Source organism: Schizophyllum commune (genome assembly GCF_000143185.2).
Source record: "Schizophyllum commune H4-8 unplaced genomic scaffold SCHCOscaffold_2, whole genome shotgun sequence".
Lineage (NCBI taxonomy): Eukaryota > Fungi > Basidiomycota > Agaricomycetes > Agaricales > Schizophyllaceae > Schizophyllum > Schizophyllum commune.
Genome location: NW_026089539.1, coordinates 917128 through 939245, shown reverse-complemented (window position 1 = coordinate 939245; position 22118 = coordinate 917128). Strand labels below are relative to the sequence as shown.

The 22118-nt window shown below is 57.5% G+C and overlaps 9 protein-coding genes across 9 annotated transcripts; 4 read left to right on the top strand and 5 right to left on the bottom strand.

The window, feature by feature from the left end:
• Positions 1–238: 238 nt before the first annotated feature.
• SCHCODRAFT_02744024 (uncharacterized protein) lies at positions 239–1052 on the top strand (the record flags this gene model as incomplete). Its single annotated transcript, XM_003037506.3, has 4 exons — positions 239–398; positions 449–471; positions 528–688; positions 743–1052. The coding sequence occupies exons 1-4, from the start codon at positions 251–253 to the stop codon at positions 1050–1052; spliced, it is 642 nt and encodes a 213-aa protein (XP_003037552.1). The 5' UTR covers positions 239–250.
• Positions 1053–1729: 677 nt separating this feature from the next.
• On the bottom strand, positions 1730–2789 carry SCHCODRAFT_02564718 (uncharacterized protein; the record flags this gene model as incomplete). Its single annotated transcript, XM_003038847.2, has 2 exons — positions 1730–2586; positions 2639–2789. The coding sequence occupies 2 exons, from the start codon at positions 2787–2789 to the stop codon at positions 1730–1732; spliced, it is 1008 nt and encodes a 335-aa protein (XP_003038893.1).
• A 242-nt stretch (positions 2790–3031) lies between these two features.
• SCHCODRAFT_02675277 (uncharacterized protein) lies at positions 3032–5572 on the bottom strand (the record flags this gene model as incomplete). The annotated part of the gene is made up of 4 exons (XM_003038848.2): positions 3032–4212; positions 4264–4810; positions 4864–5028; positions 5081–5572. The coding sequence occupies 4 exons, from the start codon at positions 5570–5572 to the stop codon at positions 3032–3034; spliced, it is 2385 nt and encodes a 794-aa protein (XP_003038894.1).
• A 738-nt stretch (positions 5573–6310) lies between these two features.
• Positions 6311–8262, top strand: SCHCODRAFT_01057482 (uncharacterized protein; the record flags this gene model as incomplete). Its single annotated transcript, XM_050340955.1, has 3 exons — positions 6311–6459; positions 6510–8097; positions 8155–8262. Coding segments are annotated over 3 exons (1845 nt in total), but the record flags the coding sequence as incomplete, so codon positions are not given.
• Positions 8263–8361: 99 nt separating this feature from the next.
• On the bottom strand, positions 8362–9552 carry SCHCODRAFT_02146277 (GTP-binding protein ypt5). Its single transcript, XM_003038849.2, has 5 exons — positions 9370–9552; positions 9281–9321; positions 9091–9228; positions 8656–9040; positions 8362–8600 (listed from the first exon to the last, which is right to left on the bottom strand). The coding sequence occupies exons 1-5, from the start codon at positions 9428–9430 to the stop codon at positions 8455–8457; spliced, it is 771 nt and encodes a 256-aa protein (XP_003038895.1). The 5' UTR covers positions 9431–9552; the 3' UTR covers positions 8362–8454.
• Positions 9553–9600: 48 nt separating this feature from the next.
• Positions 9601–11163, top strand: SCHCODRAFT_02609906 (Pkinase-domain-containing protein; the record flags this gene model as incomplete). The annotated part of the gene is made up of 5 exons (XM_003037507.2): positions 9601–10067; positions 10129–10413; positions 10462–10818; positions 10866–10931; positions 10979–11163. 5 exons carry the CDS (start codon positions 9604–9606, stop codon positions 11058–11060), a joined length of 1254 nt encoding a protein of 417 aa, XP_003037553.2. The 3' UTR covers positions 11061–11163.
• Positions 11164–12072: 909 nt separating this feature from the next.
• Positions 12073–14790, top strand: SCHCODRAFT_02696320 (uncharacterized protein; the record flags this gene model as incomplete). The annotated part of the gene is made up of 5 exons (XM_050346894.1): positions 12073–12744; positions 12808–12963; positions 13021–13753; positions 13805–13980; positions 14035–14790. The coding sequence occupies 5 exons, from the start codon at positions 12073–12075 to the stop codon at positions 14788–14790; spliced, it is 2493 nt and encodes an 830-aa protein (XP_050202089.1).
• Positions 14791–15858: 1068 nt separating this feature from the next.
• On the bottom strand, positions 15859–18783 carry SCHCODRAFT_02720685 (uncharacterized protein; the record flags this gene model as incomplete). Its single annotated transcript, XM_003038850.3, has 5 exons — positions 15859–16821; positions 16876–17051; positions 17103–17835; positions 17893–18048; positions 18112–18783. 5 exons carry the CDS (start codon positions 18781–18783, stop codon positions 16096–16098), a joined length of 2463 nt encoding a protein of 820 aa, XP_003038896.2. The 3' UTR covers positions 15859–16095.
• A 403-nt stretch (positions 18784–19186) lies between these two features.
• On the bottom strand, positions 19187–22061 carry Bri1 (putative regulator of mushroom formation). The gene is made up of 4 exons (XM_003038851.2): positions 21466–22061; positions 20978–21419; positions 20905–20927; positions 19187–20852 (listed from the first exon to the last, which is right to left on the bottom strand). The coding sequence occupies exons 1-4, from the start codon at positions 21958–21960 to the stop codon at positions 19299–19301; spliced, it is 2514 nt and encodes an 837-aa protein (XP_003038897.2). The 5' UTR covers positions 21961–22061; the 3' UTR covers positions 19187–19298.
• Positions 22062–22118: the final 57 nt, after the last annotated feature.

Here is a 22118-nt window from a genome sequence, read left to right as displayed (position 1 = left end):
CTGGGCAGGATGCCGCATCCTTGCGTCCTTTAGGTCCTTTTCGTCCTGTCAAAGGACGAAAAGGACGCAAAGGACGGGGGTGTCGCTTTCCTGATGTTTTCTTTCGATCAACGCCTCTATCATCACCAGGGACGTCGAGTAACGACTATGGGACCCGGGCGCCTCGACATCATATAAGGTGCGGACGATTGAGTGGTGCAGTAGCTCTCAACTTGCACCCTCGCTGCACTGGCAAGCTTCTGTCAGCACGATGGTTGGCTATGTGACCCTCGACGACCAATCGACGAATGCCAGCTATTCTGGCGACTGGGGCGTGGTGCTCAACGACAGCCCATCATATGAAAATACAGAGATACGTCCGGAACGTGATGGAGCGAGCTTCAGTCTTCAGTTCTACGGTATGTAAAATCGGGGCGCAGGTGTCAATGGATGACTAAGGACCCCTCAGGCCATAAGGTAGCTGTGAGAGGTGTACGTCTCGGCCGCTGTTCGATATCGCCTTGACCAAGTACTCATTGAGAACGCAGGTCAGAACGAACCTTTCCGGCGGCATTCAGATTGCCTTCTCCGTTGACGGCGGTGAGAATGACACCGTCACCTTCGAGGCCTTTGAGTCCACCGAATCGCGCCTTCTGTATGACAATGAACTTTGGAAGTCGGAGACCCTTGGCGACATCGATGAGATGCAGTGCGTCACTTCAGTCGTGTATAGCAGCTCACTAATGCTTACCTTGGCATAAAGCGTGCTTACCGGTCAGGTCTCCTCCACGTCCGATGAGAAGGCGTTGTTCCTGGACAGCTTCAGGATTTATCAGGCCAGTCTGGACCAGCAAACCATCTCCAGTGGGTCGCCCTCCACTGGCATCTCTACTGGCACCTCTGGCACTTCTACTGGCACATCATACTCATTGCCGCCTGGGATGGAACCGACGGTTTCGGGCCCGTATGTGCCACCGCCATCGAATTCAGCATCGCGCGCGACAGAAGCCTTTGACGTTGGAGCCTGGGCGGGCATTGTGGTCCTCATCGCGGCTCTTTCCCGATTGCTCTAGTCTGGTTGCACTCCTGTCGTTTTCATAGGTCTGCGTCACTCGGTTGTCAGACCGAAATCGCTGAACCCTTCGCAGTGTAACTCGTGCAATATGATCGGTGCTACGTGAAGTGTTTTACATTGGTGCGGACGGCTGAATGAGAAGCGACAGAGTGCTACCGTACGGTGGGGATCTCGCATCTCAGCTACGTCGTCGCGTGGCCATCCGTTTGTCCATCTGTGACTGCTTGAATTTGGCCCATATCTGGTGCGTGCACTTCGTTCGTCGCCGGCTTCGCAACGTCCATTAATACAAGGGCGCCGTCCCGAGTACCCTGTAAATCCTCGTTTCCAGCAGCTTGCGTTAAGTCTGGCTCCACCAGCGGCTTGACAGCAGTTTGCAAAACGCTAGAGGACTCGCCCAAACGACGATAGGTGACGTTGTTGTCCCACGCCACCACGGGGCCGCTTCAGCGCCGCCCTCAGGTGCAGCTCAGCGGCGGTTCAGGGTTCGGCGACGACGCACAGAGCGATGCGCACGCCTTCACGCATACCGAGGACAATCTGTCTGGTCTCCAATGCGCATAGGAGGCCTGTAGCCAGCATGCGCTCGTTCCCCGTGCCCTACCTAGACGAGCTGAACGTCCAAGGGCAATTTGGGGCGTTATGACCTCATAGATCTCCCAGAACTGAAGTACTCTACCGTTTTGCACACTGCTGGAACACCAAAGGCGCGCCCGTATCCTGATCCACGTCGTCCACTCTGATCAGTTGGACTTGGGCATTCGTCAGATATGCGCAAACTGCCTTGAGAGCCTCGTGTATGCGACCGTATATGCCAGCGTGCTCTTCGAAGAGGGCGGGGTCGATGCGCGTGTTCGCAGGTAGCTCCGAGCCTCGGTCTTCACAGCTGTGGGCGAAATTCGCTGCGCCCTCGACCTTTCTATACGCCCAAACAAGGTCGTCGAAGAGATCGATGAGCTTCAGCACCGGAGACGATTCACCATACACCTGTCCCAGCAGTGTCTTGAGGCCGTCCCTGTACTTGCCCCGCTTCAGGAAGACCTCGCGACAGTCAAAGTCTATGCTGTTGTGGTGCCGCCTGACCTGAGGAAAGAGCCTTTGCATCCTTGCGCGCACATTCCCCAGTAGGCTGCGGTAGCTGTCCCAGTCCTTTGCGCCGACAGGCCTGAGGGGCGTGAAGGGAAGGAGGGTGTGCAACGCGATCCAGAGAATGGACTCCAGGTCGTGGAAGGGGTTGCGCGCGAAGAATCTTGAGGTGAAGGTGGCGTCAGACTTGTTCTTGACGAACTGATGCCGGCAGGTTGCTACTTCGAGCGGCATGAAATATGGGTGGCCTTGCGTGCGTAAATGCTGGGCTGTTTCATGCGCGCTGGGGACGTATCGGTTACAACCGTCTATCGCGATCTCCACTGTATATCTTGAAGCAAAATCCCCAAGGTCAGAAGGTTCGTTGACGGTTTTCGCGCGGAGCATGATGCTATCCCTGCCGACAGCCTGGAGTACATAGCCATCGCGGCGTAAGTAATTGAGGACTGAAGACGCCTTAGTGCCGAAGGGGACATATCTAACGGATGATAAGCTTACTCTTGGTGCACTCGCTCAAGGCATAGAAAACTAGTGCGGGGTCCTTGACATCAAGGAGGTAGACCTCCGGCTGGCAGACTTGTAGGATTGTGAGAGGACGCTCAGGCTCGCCCGTTGGCCTAGCGCCGTTGAAGGTACGCAGGCCATTCATAACGACGTGACGGTCAGATTCAAGGTGAAAGGCCGGCTGCGCACCTTCGAGTTACAGCGTTACATGCATAAGGCCGCTTTTCAGAGTGCGCCACCGGATCCTTTGAGACAAGGTCCTCTATGGTTCTGAATTCTAACAGCCCTGGGCACATTTATGATCAGCTAGAAGAGATAGTCTACATCATCAGAATAGTCCATGCTTATTGACACAAGTCCGTCAACAGGGTCCGAGGAATCTAATGGTCATCGAGGTTCCGACGCAACAAACGCCTGTCGCTTAGCTTCGCGGGGCTGGTCCGCCTCAGGCTCCTCCTCTGCCTTCCGCTTCCCTAGTTTGACTGCATCCTCCGTCGTGGGCGTCTCCGCTACCAGTGTCTCTTCCTCCAACGCCGCATCGTCCGTGGTATCGGTCTGAGCAGTCATGTCTCCGGTACCGGTGCTAGGCATTGGTGCGGCCTCTTGCGCTCTTTGCCCAAGCGCTGCCGTTGCGGATGACCCAAATTCAGGGTCGGATTCGAATTCGGAATCCGCTTTCGGAGGCGGCTCGCACTGCAGCGGCGCCCCCGTGTCCCAATTCATATTTGCCCACTTGACCAACGAATCGTTCCCGCTCGCGAAGTGCGCACTGACCTCCTTGAGCACATCCCGCACGCGGTCGTAGACCCCAACGTGCTGCTCGAACAACGACGGGTCGAAGCGCGTGCTCTTGGGCAGCTGCAGGCGTTCCCTGCCGCAAAGTAAAATGTGGTTCGGGGCCTCCTCGATCTTCCCGTAGGCTTCCGCGAGGTCTTGGAAGAGATCTGCGATTCTGAGTACCGGGGAGTTTTCCCCGTACACCTGCGCCAGTGCTCGATTCACAGAATCCCGGTTTTCGCGATACTTCAATAGATTGACGCGAGGCCGAAAATCGAGGTCACTGTGGATAGTCAAGAACCCCGAGCAGGGGAATAGCTTGTGCGCCCAAGTGGCTACGTCCATGAGTGCGTCCTTGTAGACGGGCCAACGCTCCATGCCTTCGGGAGGGCGAAGCGGGGTATGTCGATGGAAGAACTTGAGCGCGATCCATAAGAGAGGTTCGAGATCGTGCAAGAAGTTGTACGCGAAGAAGCCAGAGGACAGCGATTTCTGTCTGTAATCATCTGCCTCGCCAAAGAGATGCCTCATCTGGCTTACTTCGACAGGTGTGAAGCTTGTAGGACCGTAGCGATTGGGCCCATCGTCCTTTTGTAGCAGGGATAGTAGCCAGTCTGTCGCTGCCTTGTACGGTTTGCTGAACTCCATGCTGGCAATTTCGACAGTGACTTGTGAGGCAGTGTTTGCGTCCTCAGTCGACGCAGGAGCAGTCGGTTGCCGGTAATGCACCATGATGTTCTCCGGATAAAAACCGTGATGGACAAGGCCTGCGCTGCGCAGATGGTTAGCGGCTGCAGACAAGAGTGAGTATATAGATGAACTGGACGCAAATCAACACGCACCTGAGGCGCACAGGCTCAGGGCCTGGAAATACACTGTTGGGTCGTCGACGTGGGGCAGATTCTCGCCAGACGGCGCGCGGATCTTCACAAGGTTCATACGAGGATTGATTATGTTCGTCGGGCCTCTGTTGTAGTGATAGCCGTGCTGCCATGAGCCCGAGAGCTGTTCAATCATATCACAAGACGAAAGTTTATCGTCTCCATAGATCCCTGCGACTTCCATGAGAGTGTCAACGATGAGGTCTTGCCGCGATTTGAGATCTGGAACGTTGAGGTTTGCGTCACACAGAGTGTAGTCGCGAAGAACGTAATCGGCGCCATCGGGTCGAGCAAATTTTGTGAGACCTTCGAGGGGTCCACCGGCTTCAACAGCGCGCAAACAGCCTGGATGGAGGGGTCCCTTCGAGATGACTTCCGCTAGTTCAGAAATAGGCAGGTGCGCTTGCGTCGAAGTATTCGAGAGCGCGTCCAAAGATGAATCGCAACCAAGTTGCTCAGGGATAGCGAAGGTCGCAAACAGCATGAGTTGCACGAGCTCCTTTGCATCCTGAATATAGACGAGATCAATGCAGGACCTCATGATGCTGCCGCGACGCGCACCTTATACATATTGAACGGTTTCGCGGTAGAGATGAAAATGCGTGAGTGACAGGAGACTGTGACACGATCGAGGTTCTTGGCAGTGTTGGAGACGGTGAAATGGAACTTGCGCCGAATGTCACCTTGAAGGATGCGTTCGGCGACCGCGACACCGAGACGGTGAGCCTGAGAGCACATTAGTATGCATGTACGTCGTCTACGGCTAACAGCTTCTCACCTCGTCCTTATCTATGCCCCAAATGTGCGTGATACCAACGTCGGAGAGGCGGACGCGGGCAATCTCCTTGTCAATGGCCGACTCGGTCTTGGCTACATCGCAGCTTCTGCTGGCATTGCCGCTTGTTCCTTCGCCGTATTTGACATGAAATGCCCGAACCACAGCTCCATCTTGCGAGTCGTCATCCTGACCCGTAGCGACGGGCACGAATGCGAAGGATGTACTGAGCACTTGTTGCGGAAATCTTTCGGGAAGCACAGACTGCGCAACCTGTGGCAATGCAGCCACGAGATTTTTCAAATACTGCTCCGGATTCGTGCCACCCGTATTAGCGGAGGATTGCAGTAAACCGCGTTCACGCAGCGCCTTCGTGACCGCCTTCACATCCTTGGCCGACAGCCGTTTCCACCCGCTTGCGAAGCGCCCAAAGAGCCCATCTAGCGAGTATTGAATCGTTTTCTTGGAGTTGATTTTGTTGCTGGCAGGCGACATGGTGGCAAGAGACAAGGCGAGACGCGACCCGTCGAGACCAGCGATCAAAATAGCCGCATTGTTGTCACGTGAGCGTCGCGTGTAGATGGCTCCATTGTTCTTTGACGGCGCCTTTGCGGCCGTCGTTCACATACACACAGGCCGTACAGGGGATCGAAGGACATTATTTCAGGCAACATCGATGGCTTAGCGAGTTATGCGACTTCAACATGGCAGGCAGACCTGGAGTGGGCGAACAAGTCGTGGCCCATGCTGACAGGCGTACCATTATACCCTGAACACTGCCCTCACGCGCAGTTGTAGCGTTTCGAATCGGCCTATTGGATCGCTGTATAAGATATTGCGCCGAAGTATCGCGCGCTCATGGAGTCCAGTAGCGCGTCTCGCGTTTGAGGGCTGAATAATCGGGCCTCCATCCTGTTGTTGGTGGAGTGTATACGAGGCCTTCCGTCATGTCTATACATATCTTTCGGTAACGAAGAAAAATCAGGGTACCATCCACGAGCGAAGGTGCAAAGGAGTCTGAATGTTGTCGGGACGGAGATGGAAAAGGTCAAGGTATGACGGTGGCGCAGTGATGATGCATCAGGCTCTCGGCGATCTCGACTACTAATTACAGCTTGGCTCTCGCCTCCATCTTACCAGCCCATGTCCGATCTCCCTCCCATATATTCAAGACAGGATCCAGATGCAGCGGACGACGTCTACGGCGCCGGACGGCCCACGAGCCCGCCGCCGCCGATTGAGAGCGAACCACAAATCCTGATCATCCCTCCAGCGGGCGCCATAAACTTCCAGAAAGGCTTCCTCGGCGCGGACAATGAGAAGGCCGCCGTCGAGGGCGAACTGCAGATTAAGGGCGCGCAGCCAGGTGCTTGGGACAAGGTGTACGTTCATCGACCTCGGGCCGAGCATGGGCGCTTACATGGACCACAAGGACGATAACGCTGCGCAGCGCTGAGGCGGCGTACGCTCGCGAGATCGAGCTGTCGAGGCAGGAGATCGTTGTGTTCGAGCGCACCCCCAAGATCGATGCTCTACCGTCTTCCATCCCCTTCGCACTCCCCCTCACGGACGACACAGCTCAGTCCATCATGACACCTCGCTCCTCCCTATCCCATCGACTATCTGTCACCCTGCACCCGACTGACGCGAGCAGGCCGCCTGTCATTCAGTCCCTCCTCGTGCACACTCGCCGCTACACCTCGCACTCCCACTCTGTCGCCATTGCGCCCGAGACGCACTGCTTACAAGAGCCTACGCGTGTGGAGGTGCAGGTTCCCCGCACGACCTTCTTCGCCGGCGAGCCCATCCCTGTGTACGTGACTGTACCTCCACCATCTAGGGAACTCGTCATGGACCGCGGTCTGCGACTACGCAATGTACGCGCTGAGCTTGTGCGGGTGATCAAGGTCAAACGCGAAGAAGACGATCCAGAGGACGAGGGCAACGAGGACATGATGGGCTTCGATGATCTCGGCGTCTCCAAAGATGCAGAGGCATCTTCCCTCGTCGTGCATGAACCATCGACCTCGACGTCCCATAATCCGGTCTCGCCGCTATTCATGGGTTCCTCACATCGCACAACCCTCGCACGGTCAGGCGCCTCCTGCCGCTTCCACTCCTCGCGAAAAGTACAGCTGCGCTTCGTTCTCCACCAACAGTCCTTCCAGGGCTCTCCCTCCGACTTCCCCGTCTCCCTACCTCCCGCTGAACAGCAGCACAGCGACGCAGACTGCCCACCCATCACGCAACACACCCTCCTGCACAGCATCACCTTCAAGATCAACACCCACATCTCCTTCGTCGACGTCGCGGACCCGGACCACCGCAGGGAGCGCATCAGCACGGTGTCCATTCCCGTGCTCATCTTGCCCCCGCCTGCGCCGCTGCCGGAGGTCTCGCAGGACGTGGACACGGCGTACCACAAGAAGCACGATCGGCCACCGACGCATACGGTGCGCGCGGAAGAAGATAGCACGGTGCCGCATTATTCGGAGGGGGAAGCGGGGCCGAGCGCCATACCTATCGGCGCGCCGCCACCCTTCGAGGAGCGCGAGGCCCCGCCGCCGTTCTCCATCTCGGAGGCGTCGACGTCTTCTGGCAATCGCTTGCCCACCTTCCTGGAGTCGGAGAATGAAATTATCATGCCTCCGACTGATGAAAGCACCCTCGACCCGCATTATCCGGATGCTTTCCCCGGCGAAGGTGTTGAGTACGGCTTCATGCCCACGGAGCAGTTCGACGGACATTCCGAGGACATGCAGCGACCGACCACGCCGCCTCCGACGCTGGAGATGGCCACTCGCGACGCAGACTTGACCCAGATTGCCGACATTCGCGAGCCCGAGCGCGCCATTGAAGCACTTGGGCACGTCCTCGACCAGCACGAAGAGAATACGCGCGGCGGAGAGCCCCCACCGCCGCCACCTGCGATGGACGACCCCTCAGATCCGCCGCCGTCTATCGACTCGGATTTCCGCTCGCCAGATGCCACGACGCGGGGCTCGCCAGCCTCATCGTCGCCGCCGCCTGTAGCGTACGCAGAGGTGGAAGCAGTGCACGGCCCACCTGCGAGCCCGCCACCGCCACCGCAGCAGCAGCCTCACGTGCACGATCCGCCACCTTATCTGGGCCCGGAGAGCCACCGCGAGCAGGAGGAGCATGTCACCCGGCCGCCGCCCTACATGGGCTGAGACTCTAGCATAGGCACCAACCACCCGTGTACAGATCCACGTCATATCAATAAACTAGAAATGTAAAGATTACAGCGGAGAGTAGGTGCTATCGAAGAAGGGGGAAGGGGAAGAAGAGGATCGAGAGTGAGCATGTAATCCGAGAAAAGGGTAGGATCCGTCGCAGGGGCGTGTATGTGAGCAAGTCTAGCAGTTGCAGGCCTCCTTGGGCTTTGCGGCCTCTGAGAGGTTGACATCGCCTTCCGGGCGCCCGCCTGGCCGCGAGGAAGCGCCAGGACGCCCTGCGCCGCCACGGGTGGATGCGAGTATGTGCTCGATGGGTATCTTCTTGGCTATGTGGCGGGTCAGCAAATCCCGCTGCGACATGATAGGGATAGCATGACGCACCGATTTCCGTGAAGACCGTGTTGACGTTCTCGCCCGTCTTGGCACTCGTCTCGAAAAACAGCAAGCCCGCCTCCGTTGCGTACGCCTGCGCCTCCTCCCTGGGCACCTGGCGCAGGCTCTCGGGCGAGCCGTCCGGTGCCGCAGCCTCGCCAGGCGTTGCGGTTGCGTCGTCGGCCTCGTCCTCCGACTCCGACGAGTTGCCGCCGCCAGATGAGGAGCCGGCAGACTGGACGAGATCGACTTTGTTGCCCGCAAGGGCGATAACGATGTTCGGGTTCGCCTGCCGTTGGAGCTCCTTCACCCAGGACTTGGCCTTCTCTAAGCTCGCAGCCTTTGTGATATCGTAGACAACGACGGCGGCCTGGGCATTGCGGTAGTACATGGGCTAAGGGAGCGTCAATGGCTGCACAAATTACAGAGACAAGCGAGGCGCACGGCAAGGGAGTGGAAGCGTTCCTGGCCGGCCGTATCCCAGATTTCATAGCGCAGGACACGATCCTCAAGTCGGCATTTCTGAGTGAGGAAGGCAGCGCCGATGGTAGGCTCCTTGTTCGGCTGGAACTCGTCGGAGACCTGCAGCGACGTCAAGCGATCTGGGGGTCGGGCGGAAAGCGTGGGGACGCACGAAGCGGAGGACGACTGATGATTTTCCGACGGCAGCTTCGCCTGGGGAAAGGGTCAGCACGGCCGGGTTGTGTGGTCACGAATACTCACCAAGGAGAACGAGCTTGACCTGAACGCTCTTGTCGGCAGCACCAGCAGCGGAGTCGGCCATTGCAATATGAGATGAGGGTCGGAGACAAGCTGGTTGATACCGTGACGCCCGTCACGCCGCCACCTTGCCTCTGACCGCACAGCTGCTTGATTGAACAATTCAGAGGGCTTATATTCGTCCAGGTGTGTGTGTCCATTCACTGTCTTTGTGCTATGTAACTGACAATGTGCAGCATGAACACAGATCCATCATCCTCCAGGAAACGATCCAAGTGGGACGTAGACGATCCCGAAGACGAAAAGCCCGCAACTCCAGAACCACAGACCAAGCGCCGTGTCTTGAAGGCACAGTCCGAACAACGTAGCTTAGAGCCGTCCCCCGCACCCAAATCTGCTCCCCCACGCCCTGCACACAGCTACTACGTTCCCCCTCGCACCCACCACCCGCCGATCGTGCCCTCGCGCTCCGTCTACTGCTACGAGCGCCTAAATCAGATCGAGGAAGGCTCCTACGGCGTCGTCTTCCGCGCCCGCGACAAGCAGACGGGGGACATCGTCGCGCTCAAGAAGCTCAAGCTCGAGGAGGAAAAGCACGGTTTCCCCATCACCGCCCTGCGCGAGGTCGCCTCGCTCATGGCGTGCCGGCACGAGAACGTCGTGCGCGTGCGCGAGGTCGTCGTCGGCGACACCCTGACCCAGTACGTCGCCCGCCCCCGGTGCGCCTGCCTTCAGCGTTTCATTCACCCGGCGCGTTGCAAGAGTCTTCGTCGTGATGGACTTCATCGAGCACGACCTCAAGTCGCTGCTCACCCTCATGCCGCAGCCGTTCCTGCAAAGTGAGATCAAGACACTGATGCTGCAGTTGCTTTCGGCTGTTGCACATTGCCATGACAATTGGATACTTCACCGCGACCTGAAGACAAGCAACTTGCTCATGAACAACCGGGGGACGATCAAGGTCGCCGACTTCGGCCTTGCACGACGATACGGCGACCCCGTCGGCGTTGGCGGACTGACACAGCTCGTCGTAACCTTGTGGTATAGGTTCGTGGCGTGTTTTTCCTCCGCAGACGCATTTTCTAACCTTGACAGGGCGCCAGAAATCCTGATGGGAGCCACTACCTACTCAACCGCCGTTGACATGTGGTCCGTCGGCTGCATCTTCGCCGAACTCCTCCTCAAAGAGCCGCTGTTCCAAGCCAAGAACGAGCTCGAGATGCTCTCCATGATTTTCAAGCTCCTGGGCCCGCCTACCACGAATACCTGGCCAGGATATTTCTCTCTGCCATTGGCCAAGACGATCGCACTCCCCTCGCCTCAACCTCACCAGTTCCGGCAGAAGTTTCCCTACTTATCGACGAGTGGCCTCGACCTACTAATGGCGCTGTTAACCTACGACCCGGAGATGCGCATAACGGCTGAGGACGCGCTGCAGCACCCGTACTTCACGTATGTCACATCGTCCCCTCTACTATTGGTGCTAACTTATGCGATAGAGAATCACCGTTACCCAAGCATCCTGATTTGTTTGGCTCGTTCCCATCAGCTGCTGCAGGCGAAAAGTACGTGTGCAATCTCTCCTATGGAGATAGGTGTTTACCGTACGTAGGAAGCGGCGTCTGTTCGATAGTCCGTCTGCCCCAGCAAGGGCTGCAGACTACAAACTTATCACGGAGTTCGATCAACCATAGAACATATTACGCTGCACGCTGTTGAGTCTTAGACAGACATACGCAGTATTATATGATACATGAACTGGATTACTTGCTGTGATTTCTGGGAGCGTGATTATTGTGCAGCACGAACCAAACATGCACTTCGCTGGTCACGCATCCGCGGCCTTTTGCAGGGCAAAACACGAACACCTTTGAGTAAAATTGTCATGTAATAGGACGTATTAGTAGAGAGAATTATCAAGTTCTGCACTTAAAGAATGGAGCTCCACTTGATGAAGCAGCAAATTCAGAACTTACGATGACTGATGAATTTCCTTGCGATGCAAGTGCGTAGAGTACCGACAAGGGTGCAGCCTTGGCGGGGGGTTCGGCGAATGGCAGGCAGCGCAGGGAGGAGCTTTGAGGTATGTTGGAGCACACATTGTTGGGGAGTGCGGGCGAGGTCCTTGCGCGTCCGTTGGCGCAGACTCACGCTACGCGAGGGTCATCCGAGTCGGCTTGCCGTCCAGTGCAGACTCTGAGTCCTTCCTGCATTTCATCGTTCTGCCTCTTCATTTAATCAACGAATTTACTTGACTTTTCACTGACCTTCTCGTTAGTGAATTCTCTGATAATTATCGAGACTAATACGTCCTAATAGGGTGTGATATGCATAGAGAAGCGCTAACACTTGCCCAAAAGGACATTCTTGAGCACGCAGTGCGCAGCCGATAATGGTGGCGGCTGGCCTCCTCAAATGTTAGCAACCCCATATGGGATCTGATGGCGTTGATGGAAGCACGCGGGGAGTGCCGAAAGTGCACGTGTTTGATTGTTCGAAACCGTGACCTTGGCCTGACTCTGGCCATCATCTCTGCCACCGAGAACAAACGCGCGGTCGCAAACGAGCACTCACGTGAGGAGAGCGTGGCAGCCGCAGCTATAAGATGTGAGTTTCCATTGTTCTCCCCCTCTTGCACTTCATCCACATCCACTACCACCGCTCGTCCTCGCCACTCAACCCCGCCGCGTGGCATCGTTGCTGACAATGGCCAAGAAGAAGCACATCGACACACCGTACAAGGCGGCATCAGCTCGCACGTCCAAATCGAACAAGAAGAATCTCGCTCAGAACCGCGACAGACACATGAGGTCGGCACAGAACCACACGCGCGCGTCGCCGCTGTCTTCGTGGTTCAAGGCATACGCCAAGGAGTGGACGATCGTCGACGGCGCAGACATGGACAGCATCGTCGATCACCTGGTGAAGGCCAAGCACCTCAGCGTCGGCACAGAGGGCCAGTGGACGGCAGTGCCGCGCAAGCGCCGGGATGGTACGAACGAGAACTCGCACTTCGCCGGCATGGAGAAGATCTGGGAATCCGTGCTCAACGCCGCCGAGGAGGTTTTGCCAGACCGCTTCTCGCGCGACAAGCGCACGCTCAAGTTCTCCTGTCGGCCCAACAACGAGACCTACTCGGAGGTCAAGGGCGGGTCGGCGCGCGTCGATGCGATCAGCCAGCTCTGCGAATCGTCGTACCCGACGAATACGCAGTATGCGCTCCCGGGAAGCGCAAAGAAGGCGCCGCTCAGGTACAACGCGGACGCCGCGACCGCCGGGGACGACGCCGACCTTGGCCAGCAGGCGGTCGTCTTCACGGCCGACGTGGCCGTCACATACGAGTGGAAGTTGGAGCAGAATGCCGAGGCGATCGCGAACGTGCGTACGAGCCCATCCACCCGCTTCTGACCTTTTTGTACTCACATGCCCCGTCTCCCGCAGAACGACGCACAGACGATAGGCGCGACCGGCCACATCATGTTCAACGACGTAACGAGAGCCTGGCATTACTCTGTCACCATAGAGAAGGCGAGCGTGCGGCTGTGGTGCCACTCGCGCGGGCATACTGGCATGTCGAAGCGCTTCGACATGCATACGGTGCGTTGTCATACTCACGCTCGCCTGGACATCGCGGTGCTCACGGAGATCCTCTAGGCGCCTCGAGAGCTCATCCACTTCATCCTCTTCTCGACGTACTCTACCAAAAAGCAGCTCGGCTTCGATCCTAGGACGACGCGTGTCATCGACGACAAGGGCCAGCTGCAGTATCGGTTCACGGTCAGGAGAATCGACTCCGATGACCCGGACGACCAGTACCTCGTCTGGCAGACGACAAGAATCCTCGACGAACGGAGCGCAGGCGAGCTTTACTCCCGCGCGATGCGCGTCTACGCCATCAAACCCGTCGGGGAGGACGGCAAGGTAGTCCAAGGTGCTCGGGAGCGCGTCAAGCGCGATTTCTGGGTCTTCGCGCACACGAAGCAGGAGAAGGTCATCCAGCAGGATATCCTCAAGAAGATCGCTGCAAGTCTCGAGCCCGGCGAGGATCTCCACGACATCGAGCAGCACTTCATGCGGTTCCTGACGGACGAAATCGTCGCTGAGGCCCCGCCTCCCCCCGCGGATTCCGAACGGTACTGGTTCGCTGATAGGCGCAACCCTGCGGGGAAGCAGTCGTCCAAAGCCCGCATCACGAACAACTCTCTGCGTTCCGAGGCGGGCGAGGGCGGCCCCTCCGGATCCGAGGATGAGGACGAGGATGAGGATGAGGAGCTCGAGCTGCACGGCAAAGTTCGCATTGAATCCATATACGACGAGCTATGCGAGGATATGTACCACGTGGACGATCCGGCCGAGTACTTCTATGCGCTCAGCATATGCGTCAAGAGTGAGTGCACCATCTGCAGCGCTATACGACTCGCTGATCGTCTGCCTACAGTCCTCTCTTATCTGCGCCGCGCTGGGTATCTTCACCGAGACATCAGTCCGGGGAATTTTCTGCTCTATTTCCTCGCGCGCCAGGCGACGGCCGTCTCGAAGCGCTTTGTCATCAAGATTGCCGATCTGGAGTATGCGAAGGAGTATTTGACTGTCTCTCGGCACGACCCCATCACTGTAAGTCATTCGACATGTTTGCAGCACGCGCCTTCTGAATATCCCTGATCATAGGGAACCGCACAATACATGGCCGTCGAGGTTCAGGCCCGCCGCCACCTTCACTGCGATGCCACGGCCCTGAAGCAATACCTCGCCCACAAATTCTTCTCCTACAATCCATACCACGATCTTGAATCGCTGGTGTGGATGGCCATAGATTTCGTCATCTTGCGCGCGTCTCCTAGCATCGTGCAGGGCCGACCACGGCAGGAGATCGCTGCGTTGCTAGACCCTCTGACCGAGTACGCTGGAGAGGTCTTGGTGTCGAAAATCCGTGGAACAGAGTCGCGCAGAGCCCTTTTCGTGAAAGGAGCTGTTGCTGCGAAGTTGGTCGTCATGCTCATGACCACTCACGGGCCGGCGTCGCCCGTTCCCTCCTCCATCGCTAAGCTCATTGAGCTCATCCGCTCGGCAATGGCAACTATCGAAAACGAAGTCCTGTACAGCAAAAGGGACAGGCTCAAGCCAAACTTCGCATCTCACGCCCGATTCCCACTGTCCTTGTTCAAAGGCAATATCTACTCGGAGATGCAGTCGACCTTTCTCAGGATCAGCCAATACTACTCCGCAACAGGCGAAAAGCTCGTCAAATTCTGCGACATTGATAGGCCATCGGAGGCTGGATCTACCGTAGCGTCGGAGGTGCCCATGCTACCGAGTCCTACGGATGGACGGTCGAAGCGTAAAGCCGACGAAAACCCAATCTCGGCTGGACCCCCGGAGACGAAGCGCTCTCGTCCTGTACAGCCATCACCGGCAGACCTTTAGACATAACAATAGTCACTGCGTAGAGCATGAGTACATACTTTACCCAAGCATCATGCAATATGTTCTTTTGATGTACAGGCATATGGATTTGGTGATACTTGTATATTACTCCACATGAAGTGCATCAAGCCCTGTTCCGAGATGAGAAAGAGGGAAAAATACGCCGCAAAAGGAGTTCGCTAGTCAACGTGCTGCTGCGAATGCAGTCGTGGCCCGAATTTTCTGCATCTCATTCGCTTCGAATTTGAGGACGCGGAGTCTTTGTCTTGCTGCCTCTGGTCTTTACGGGGTAGATCTAGCTGTGGTACGGTGCTCTACATGCGTGCACGGTGCTTGTCCCCCCTCTCTCTCGCTCAACCCCTGTCAATCTCGTATACCCTTTCATGGTGGATAACTTTCGTTCGAAGCATACTTACCTTTCCATCACCCCTTTCTCCTCGCGTATTCAGGTAGTTATGGTAGTCTCGTTGACCAGCTTCCATACTGGAGTCTGAAACTGCCCCGCCGGAGGATAAGGGAATGACATCTGAGTTTGAATTCCAAAGCCTGCGTCTGCTGGGCTGCTCCCGGAGATAATGCCACAAAGCGCCCGCCAAACTGGCCTTCCAGGCTTCCCCCGCCTCTCGCTACATATTCTCAAACTCCGATGTGAACCCTTGACCCTCCCGCAACGGTCAGCCGGGACTAACTCATGGCGTAGACAGTCAATGTACCTTCCGTTCGCAAGGGATTCGCTACGGCGGCCGCGTGACGGCAGGCGGGCGACGTGGCACCCGTAAGTTATATAGAGTAGTAAAGTGCGGTGAATGATACTATGCGCTTGACGGGCCTTGACAACATAGCCATTTGGCATCAGCCGCCCCCGAGCGTTTGGTCGTGCTCACAACTGGCTATCTTGATTCTTGAATGCCTTCTGCACGATCCAACGATCCAAGACCCCTTTACCTGATCTGATGTCAGCAGTGACTGCACTTGTTCCGGTCATCGGAGTCGCGCCAGTACCGCCAGAGCGCTTCTGCCACCCTGCGTTTCTCGGTGGAGGTGTTGACTGGGGTCCTTAACATATGTCGGGATCATCAGCAGGGCAGAGACATAGGTGTGTCAATGGTGCCTTCCCTATCATCTTTCCGTCTGAAGACAGGACACATTCTTACGCGGAACGCACTGAGGGTGACCTTCCTATTATCAATCGCAAGTAGAAAATAAATGCGAGCAGTAAACAAGTATACAATTAGGAGACCAGGATGTATCTGAACAAGGACTCGAAGTCTGTTACACACATGGTGAGAGATATTCGTGGCCATGTCAACGAGATCGAGAACGTTTGGCTTCGGAAGGCTGCGCAGTAGCAGGCGGCTCGTCGGCCTTGCGCTTCGTCGCAAATGATACCGTACAAGCCTGGGAAGCCACCTTCGCTTTACCACCTTTCTTGAGTGTCCCATGATCAGGGATCAAGTTACCGGTAGTGCGATCGATCTGTGACAGCAGCACAAGAGGCTCTGCGCTTTCGACGAAGTGGTTGCTGATAGTCTCGAAGCCGACGCGCAGCTTGCGATACAGTCGGTCGTCGAAGCAGCTGAGGTTGTATCGATTATTGGTGACATGCTTCGCGGATTTGCTCTGAAGCGCGGAATACGCAAGCCAGATATCTTGAAGAAGATTTGGCAGCGTGGTGACCGGTGAGGCCTCGCCATATAGAGACTCTAGATTCTCCTGCAAATCCACTTTTGGGCCAGATTCGGTGACGAGTGCGTTGCGGGCCGATGATCCACAAATGTTATTCACGAAGACACGTGCGGCATCCGAGGCCATGCCAGCCACAGCGTCCGCGAGATCTTGCCAATTCTCCTCGCGAAGAATTGTCAGAGACATACGGGACATAACGAATGCCAACGCCATCCACATGACAGATTCCAGGTCATGATATGGGTTGTACGAGAAGAAATCTGTCGCGGGGACAAGGACTTGCTCGAGCGGTACAAGGAGGTGCGAACGCGATTGAACCTCGACGGCCATGTATTGTGCGGTTCCCTATGATCAGGGATATTCAGAAGGCGCGTGCTGCAAACATGTCGAATGACTTACAGTGATGGGGTCGTGCCGAGAGACAGTCAAATACTCCTTCGCATACTCCAGATCGGCAATCTTGATGACAAAGCGCTTCGAGACGGCCGTCGCCTGGCGCGCGAGGAAATAGAGCAGAAAATTCCCCGGACTGATGTCTCGGTGAAGATACCCAGCGCGGCGCAGATAAGAGAGGACTGTAGGCAGACGATCAGCGAGTCGTATAGCGCTGCAGATGGTGCACTCACTCTTGACGCATATGCTGAGCGCATAGAAGTACTCGGCCGGATCGTCCACGTGGTACATATCCTCGCATAGCTCGTCGTATATGGATTCAATGCGAACTTTGCCGTGCAGCTCGAGCTCCTCATCCTCATCCTCGTCCTCATCCTCGGATCCGGAGGGGCCGCCCTCGCCCGCCTCGGAACGCAGAGAGTTGTTCGTGATGCGGGCTTTGGACGACTGCTTCCCCGCAGGGTTGCGCCTATCAGCGAACCAGTACCGTTCGGAATCCGCGGGGGGAGGCGGGGCCTCAGCGACGATTTCGTCCGTCAGGAACCGCATGAAGTGCTGCTCGATGTCGTGGAGATCCTCGCCGGGCTCGAGACTTGCAGCGATCTTCTTGAGGATATCCTGCTGGATGACCTTCTCCTGCTTCGTGTGCGCGAAGACCCAGAAATCGCGCTTGACGCGCTCCCGAGCACCTTGGACTACCTTGCCGTCCTCCCCGACGGGTTTGATGGCGTAGACGCGCATCGCGCGGGAGTAAAGCTCGCCTGCGCTCCGTTCGTCGAGGATTCTTGTCGTCTGCCAGACGAGGTACTGGTCGTCCGGGTCATCGGAGTCGATTCTCCTGACCGTGAACCGATACTGCAGCTGGCCCTTGTCGTCGATGACACGCGTCGTCCTAGGATCGAAGCCGAGCTGCTTTTTGGTAGAGTACGTCGAGAAGAGGATGAAGTGGATGAGCTCTCGAGGCGCCTAGAGGATCTCCGTGAGCACCGCGATGTCCAGGCGAGCGTGAGTATGACAACGCACCGTATGCATGTCGAAGCGCTTCGACATGCCAGTATGCCCGCGCGAGTGGCACCACAGCCGCACGCTCGCCTTCTCTATGGTGACAGAGTAATGCCAGGCTCTCGTTACGTCGTTGAACATGATGTGGCCGGTCGCGCCTATCGTCTGTGCGTCGTTCTGCGGGAGACGGGGCATGTGAGTACAAAAAGGTCAGAAGCGGGTGGATGGGCTCGTACGCACGTTCGCGATCGCCTCGGCATTCTGCTCCAACTTCCACTCGTATGTGACGGCCACGTCGGCCGTGAAGACGACCGCCTGCTGGCCAAGGTCGGCGTCGTCCCCGGCGGTCGCGGCGTCCGCGTTGTACCTGAGCGGCGCCTTCTTTGCGCTTCCCGGGAGCGCATACTGCGTATTCGTCGGGTACGACGATTCGCAGAGCTGGCTGATCGCATCGACGCGCGCCGACCCGCCCTTGACCTCCGAGTAGGTCTCGTTGTTGGGCCGACAGGAGAACTTGAGCGTGCGCTTGTCGCGCGAGAAGCGGTCTGGCAAAACCTCCTCGGCGGCGTTGAGCACGGATTCCCAGATCTTCTCCATGCCGGCGAAGTGCGAGTTCTCGTTCGTACCATCCCGGCGCTTGCGCGGCACTGCCGTCCACTGGCCCTCTGTGCCGACGCTGAGGTGCTTGGCCTTCACCAGGTGATCGACGATGCTGTCCATGTCTGCGCCGTCGACGATCGTCCACTCCTTGGCGTATGCCTTGAACCACGAAGACAGCGGCGACGCGCGCGTGTGGTTCTGTGCCGACCTCATGTGTCTGTCGCGGTTCTGAGCGAGATTCTTCTTGTTCGATTTGGACGTGCGAGCTGATGCCGCCTTGTACGGTGTGTCGATGTGCTTCTTCTTGGCCATTGTCAGCAACGATGCCACGCGGCGGGGTTGAGTGGCGAGGACGAGCGGTGGTAGTGGATGTGGATGAAGTGCAAGAGGGGGAGAACAATGGAAACTCACATCTTATAGCTGCGGCTGCCACGCTCTCCTCACGTGAGTGCTCGTTTGCGACCGCGCGTTTGTTCTCGGTGGCAGAGATGATGGCCAGAGTCAGGCCAAGGTCACGGTTTCGAACAATCAAACACGTGCACTTTCGGCACTCCCCGCGTGCTTCCATCAACGCCATCAGATCCCATATGGGGTTTCCATTGTTCTGTCGACGGAGTCCACTGCACTCGGTTGGTGGTTATATGTCTATACACCAGACAGTAAATTCAATATCAACAGACCTTATCGTGCACACGCACGCTTTTCTGTTAGGTATGCCCATCGCATTTGGTAGATGGCCGCTGGGCTCGGATCTCACACTCCTCATAGATGGAAAGGGAATCCCTCTTACAATGCCAATACATACTACGTAGTACAGAACTTGTCCATCACACCTCTACCCGAATCAAGCTATCCAGCTCATTGAACGGCACACTCTCCTGCGCCTGCATCGCCAGCAGCACCTCCAGCCCATGCTCCCGATACGCCGCCAGCAGCCCATGCCCCTCCTCATCCGTACTCTCCCCACCCTGCCCAAAGCCCATCCCGAACGACAACGTCGGCGCCGCCGTATCCTCCGCCACCACGAACGGATCCGCCGCGTCCTCCAGCACCTTCAGCGTCTCGATCGCCCGGCGCACGGGCGCGGTGAACCACTGCCGCATCTCCGGCGCGTCGACGCCGCGCGTGAGCTTGTGCACAACGCGCATCAGCACCGCGCGCACGGCGAGGGAGCGGTCGCGCGCGAGCTTCGCCTTTGTCGCGGGTGGGGCAAAGAAGGCGAGGGAGTAGAGCGCGAGGAGCAGCTTCTCGGTGTAGGCGTACCACACGTCGCGCGAGACGAGCTGGAAGTCGGCTTCGGCGACGGGTAGACGGTGCACTAGCGCGGTAAACGTTCGCCAGAGCGACGTATTCGGGAGCGCCTTGGCGAGCACCTGCCGGTTGCTGTCGGGCTGACAGACGGATGTCAGGGCTTCGAGGGCGATATCCGTGAGGCCTGAAGGGCGGTAATGCTGCGGCGGGGTGTTCGTCCACAGTTGCGCATGCTGCAGCGGGGGCACAGATTCCGTGTCGTCGATGATGAACGACGCCAACAACTGGAATACATGCTTCGCCCGGCGAAGGGCCACCTTCGGCGGGTTTGCGGGATCCTTCTTCGTGAACCTCGTATATGGCGCGAGGTTACATAACATGTACAGCGCCTCTTTCCGCGTCGCAATCAGGTTGGTCAACGACAACGCAGGCGACGCGGCGTTGGGAGAGCCGTCAGCTTCCCGCCTGAACGAGCATAGTCTCAAGACGCAGTCGTACAAACGCGTTTGGCCGGCCAGGAACTCGCAATTCGCCTCGAACGCGCAGAGATTGCGGAGGATGCCCATAATGATTTGTATGGCGTGCGATGGCGGCGGAAGCGGGCCACGTCCGCTCGGTTTGCCAGCTTGCTTGGGTTTCAGAACGGCGAACGGCTGATCCTCCTCGTCGTAGACGTGGCTCATGAGTTCCCGATGGGTGAAGGTATCGTCGTCAAGGGTGTCCGCGTCCGTATCCATCGCGCCTTCAAACGCGGTGTCTTCAAGGAGATCCAGCAACTCGTCGAGTAGGTCTGGGCACAAGGATATCTGGAAGCCAGAGTTTGGGCCCGATATGCGCATTGCTGAAAGCATCGAAAGCGTGGTGAGGGCGTATGAGAGCTCGGTCGCGACTCGCGAGCGCAGAGACATGATGAGGTGATCGACGTCGATGTTGCCCCAATCGTTGAAGTCTCGGATGGGCCGCCGTCGTGCCTCCTCCGCATACTTTTCCAAGGCGGCAAGGTCGCGTCCGCCAAAGGTGTCAACCTCGCGGGCAAAGGGAACATATTCGATCTTCCTGCGCATCGGGCGAGCGCGAGCGCGGCTGCCCTGTACGCTGCCAGACGCAGATGGCGGGGCTGCGGTGACGGCCTGGGCAAACATGAGCGTCGGAAGCGAGAAGAGCAGGGATGCTGTAACTCACGGATGCGGCATCGGGAGTTGGTTCTGTTCGGACATCGTATCAAAGAGTTTTGCGAGCACAAAGGATCACGGACCTGTCTTCTGGCGGCTTCGTTTCATCTCCGCCTCTTCCAACTCCAACTTCCTCTTTAACCCAGAATCGACGTTGGGGGCATTGTCCACCATGGTGTCCGCTGGCAGGTCGAGTGGGGCGGGTCCAGAGGCTTGAGGGGTACTCGGCGGAAGAGAGGCATTTGCACGGCCTCGAGAAGCGGACGGCGACATGGCGGCATCGGGGAAGCTGTTCGGTACCTGCGCGCCCCCGATCGCCCCCATGGGGTCGGGAACGGCGGGCTGGACAGCTTGGGCTAGTTGCTGCTGCGCGTTCTTGTTGTTACGATGCAATTCCTCAAACGGGGCGAGGATCCCGTTGTAGTACGACTTGAGGACCATGGCAGCGGACTCTCTGGTGCCAGGCATTTCCGGAGGAATGTCAAACACTTGGATGACGCGGGGCCATAAATTCTGCGCGCTGACCTACAGACTGTCAGACGGCAATTACTATACAGTGCTAGCGACGCACATGGTTGAAACCGCCTGCTTGTGAGATGATCTGCCAAAGGCGGAGGAGGGGAACGTCCTTGCCCGCAACTCGGAACGCGCCGTGCTCGGTGGGACATAGCTCCACTTGCTTCCAGATCGTTGTCTGGGGGTTGAAAGTAGGCGATGGAATGCCGGTAAGCTGAGGGGGAAGGGGATTGCCGCGGTTTATGTGGAATTGGTGGAGGGTCATAAGGAAGCGCTTGTGCTGCTGGGCCATCATGATCTGTCGGGCGAGCGCTGGGTTCTGCTGCGCTGCCGCTGCCGCGTCTGGCGGGAAGTTGTTGGCGTGCATACTGCTACCCGACTGAAGGGGGGTGCTGGAAGAGGACAAGTCGTGCGCGGCTGATGGACCGGGGCTGCCAAATGCTGCCGAATTTGTTCCGCCGCCTGGCCCTGCAAACGAACGAGTACTGGCGTGCCGGAGCTGTCCAGCTGCGGTAAGCGCCGCCATCTGCTTTGCCGTTGCGGCGTCCATGTTGCCGAAGTATGGGCCCTCGCCGGGGAAGCCGCCACCTGGGGTCTGTTGAGGACTGACGCGCGCGCACCGTCAGCGCAATGAAAGGAGCTGGAGAGATATGCGCGACGCACAGCATTTTGGGGTGCAGACTGTTGTTTCCCCGGTACCTGGTTCAA

Coding starts and splice junctions, on each gene's coding strand:
- SCHCODRAFT_02146277 (XM_003038849.2), bottom strand. CDS start 9,430: ATGGCCGACTCCGCTGCTGGTGCTGCCGACAAGAGCGTTCAGGTCAAG. Junction 9,322..9,369: donor GGTCAAGCTCGTTCTCCTTG/GTGAGTATTCGT, acceptor CCCTTTCCCCAG/GCGAAGCTGCCGTCGGAAAA. Junction 9,229..9,280: donor CATCAGTCGTCCTCCGCTTC/GTGCGTCCCCAC, acceptor ACGTCGCTGCAG/GTCTCCGACGAGTTCCAGCC.
- Bri1 (XM_003038851.2), bottom strand. CDS start 21,960: ATGGACGCCGCAACGGCAAAGCAGATGGCGGCGCTTACCGCAGCTGGA. Junction 21,420..21,465: donor AAGCAGGCGGTTTCAACCAT/GTGCGTCGCTAG, acceptor GACAGTCTGTAG/GTCAGCGCGCAGAATTTATG. Junction 20,853..20,904: donor CAACTCCCGATGCCGCATCC/GTGAGTTACAGC, acceptor ATGTTTGCCCAG/GCCGTCACCGCAGCCCCGCC.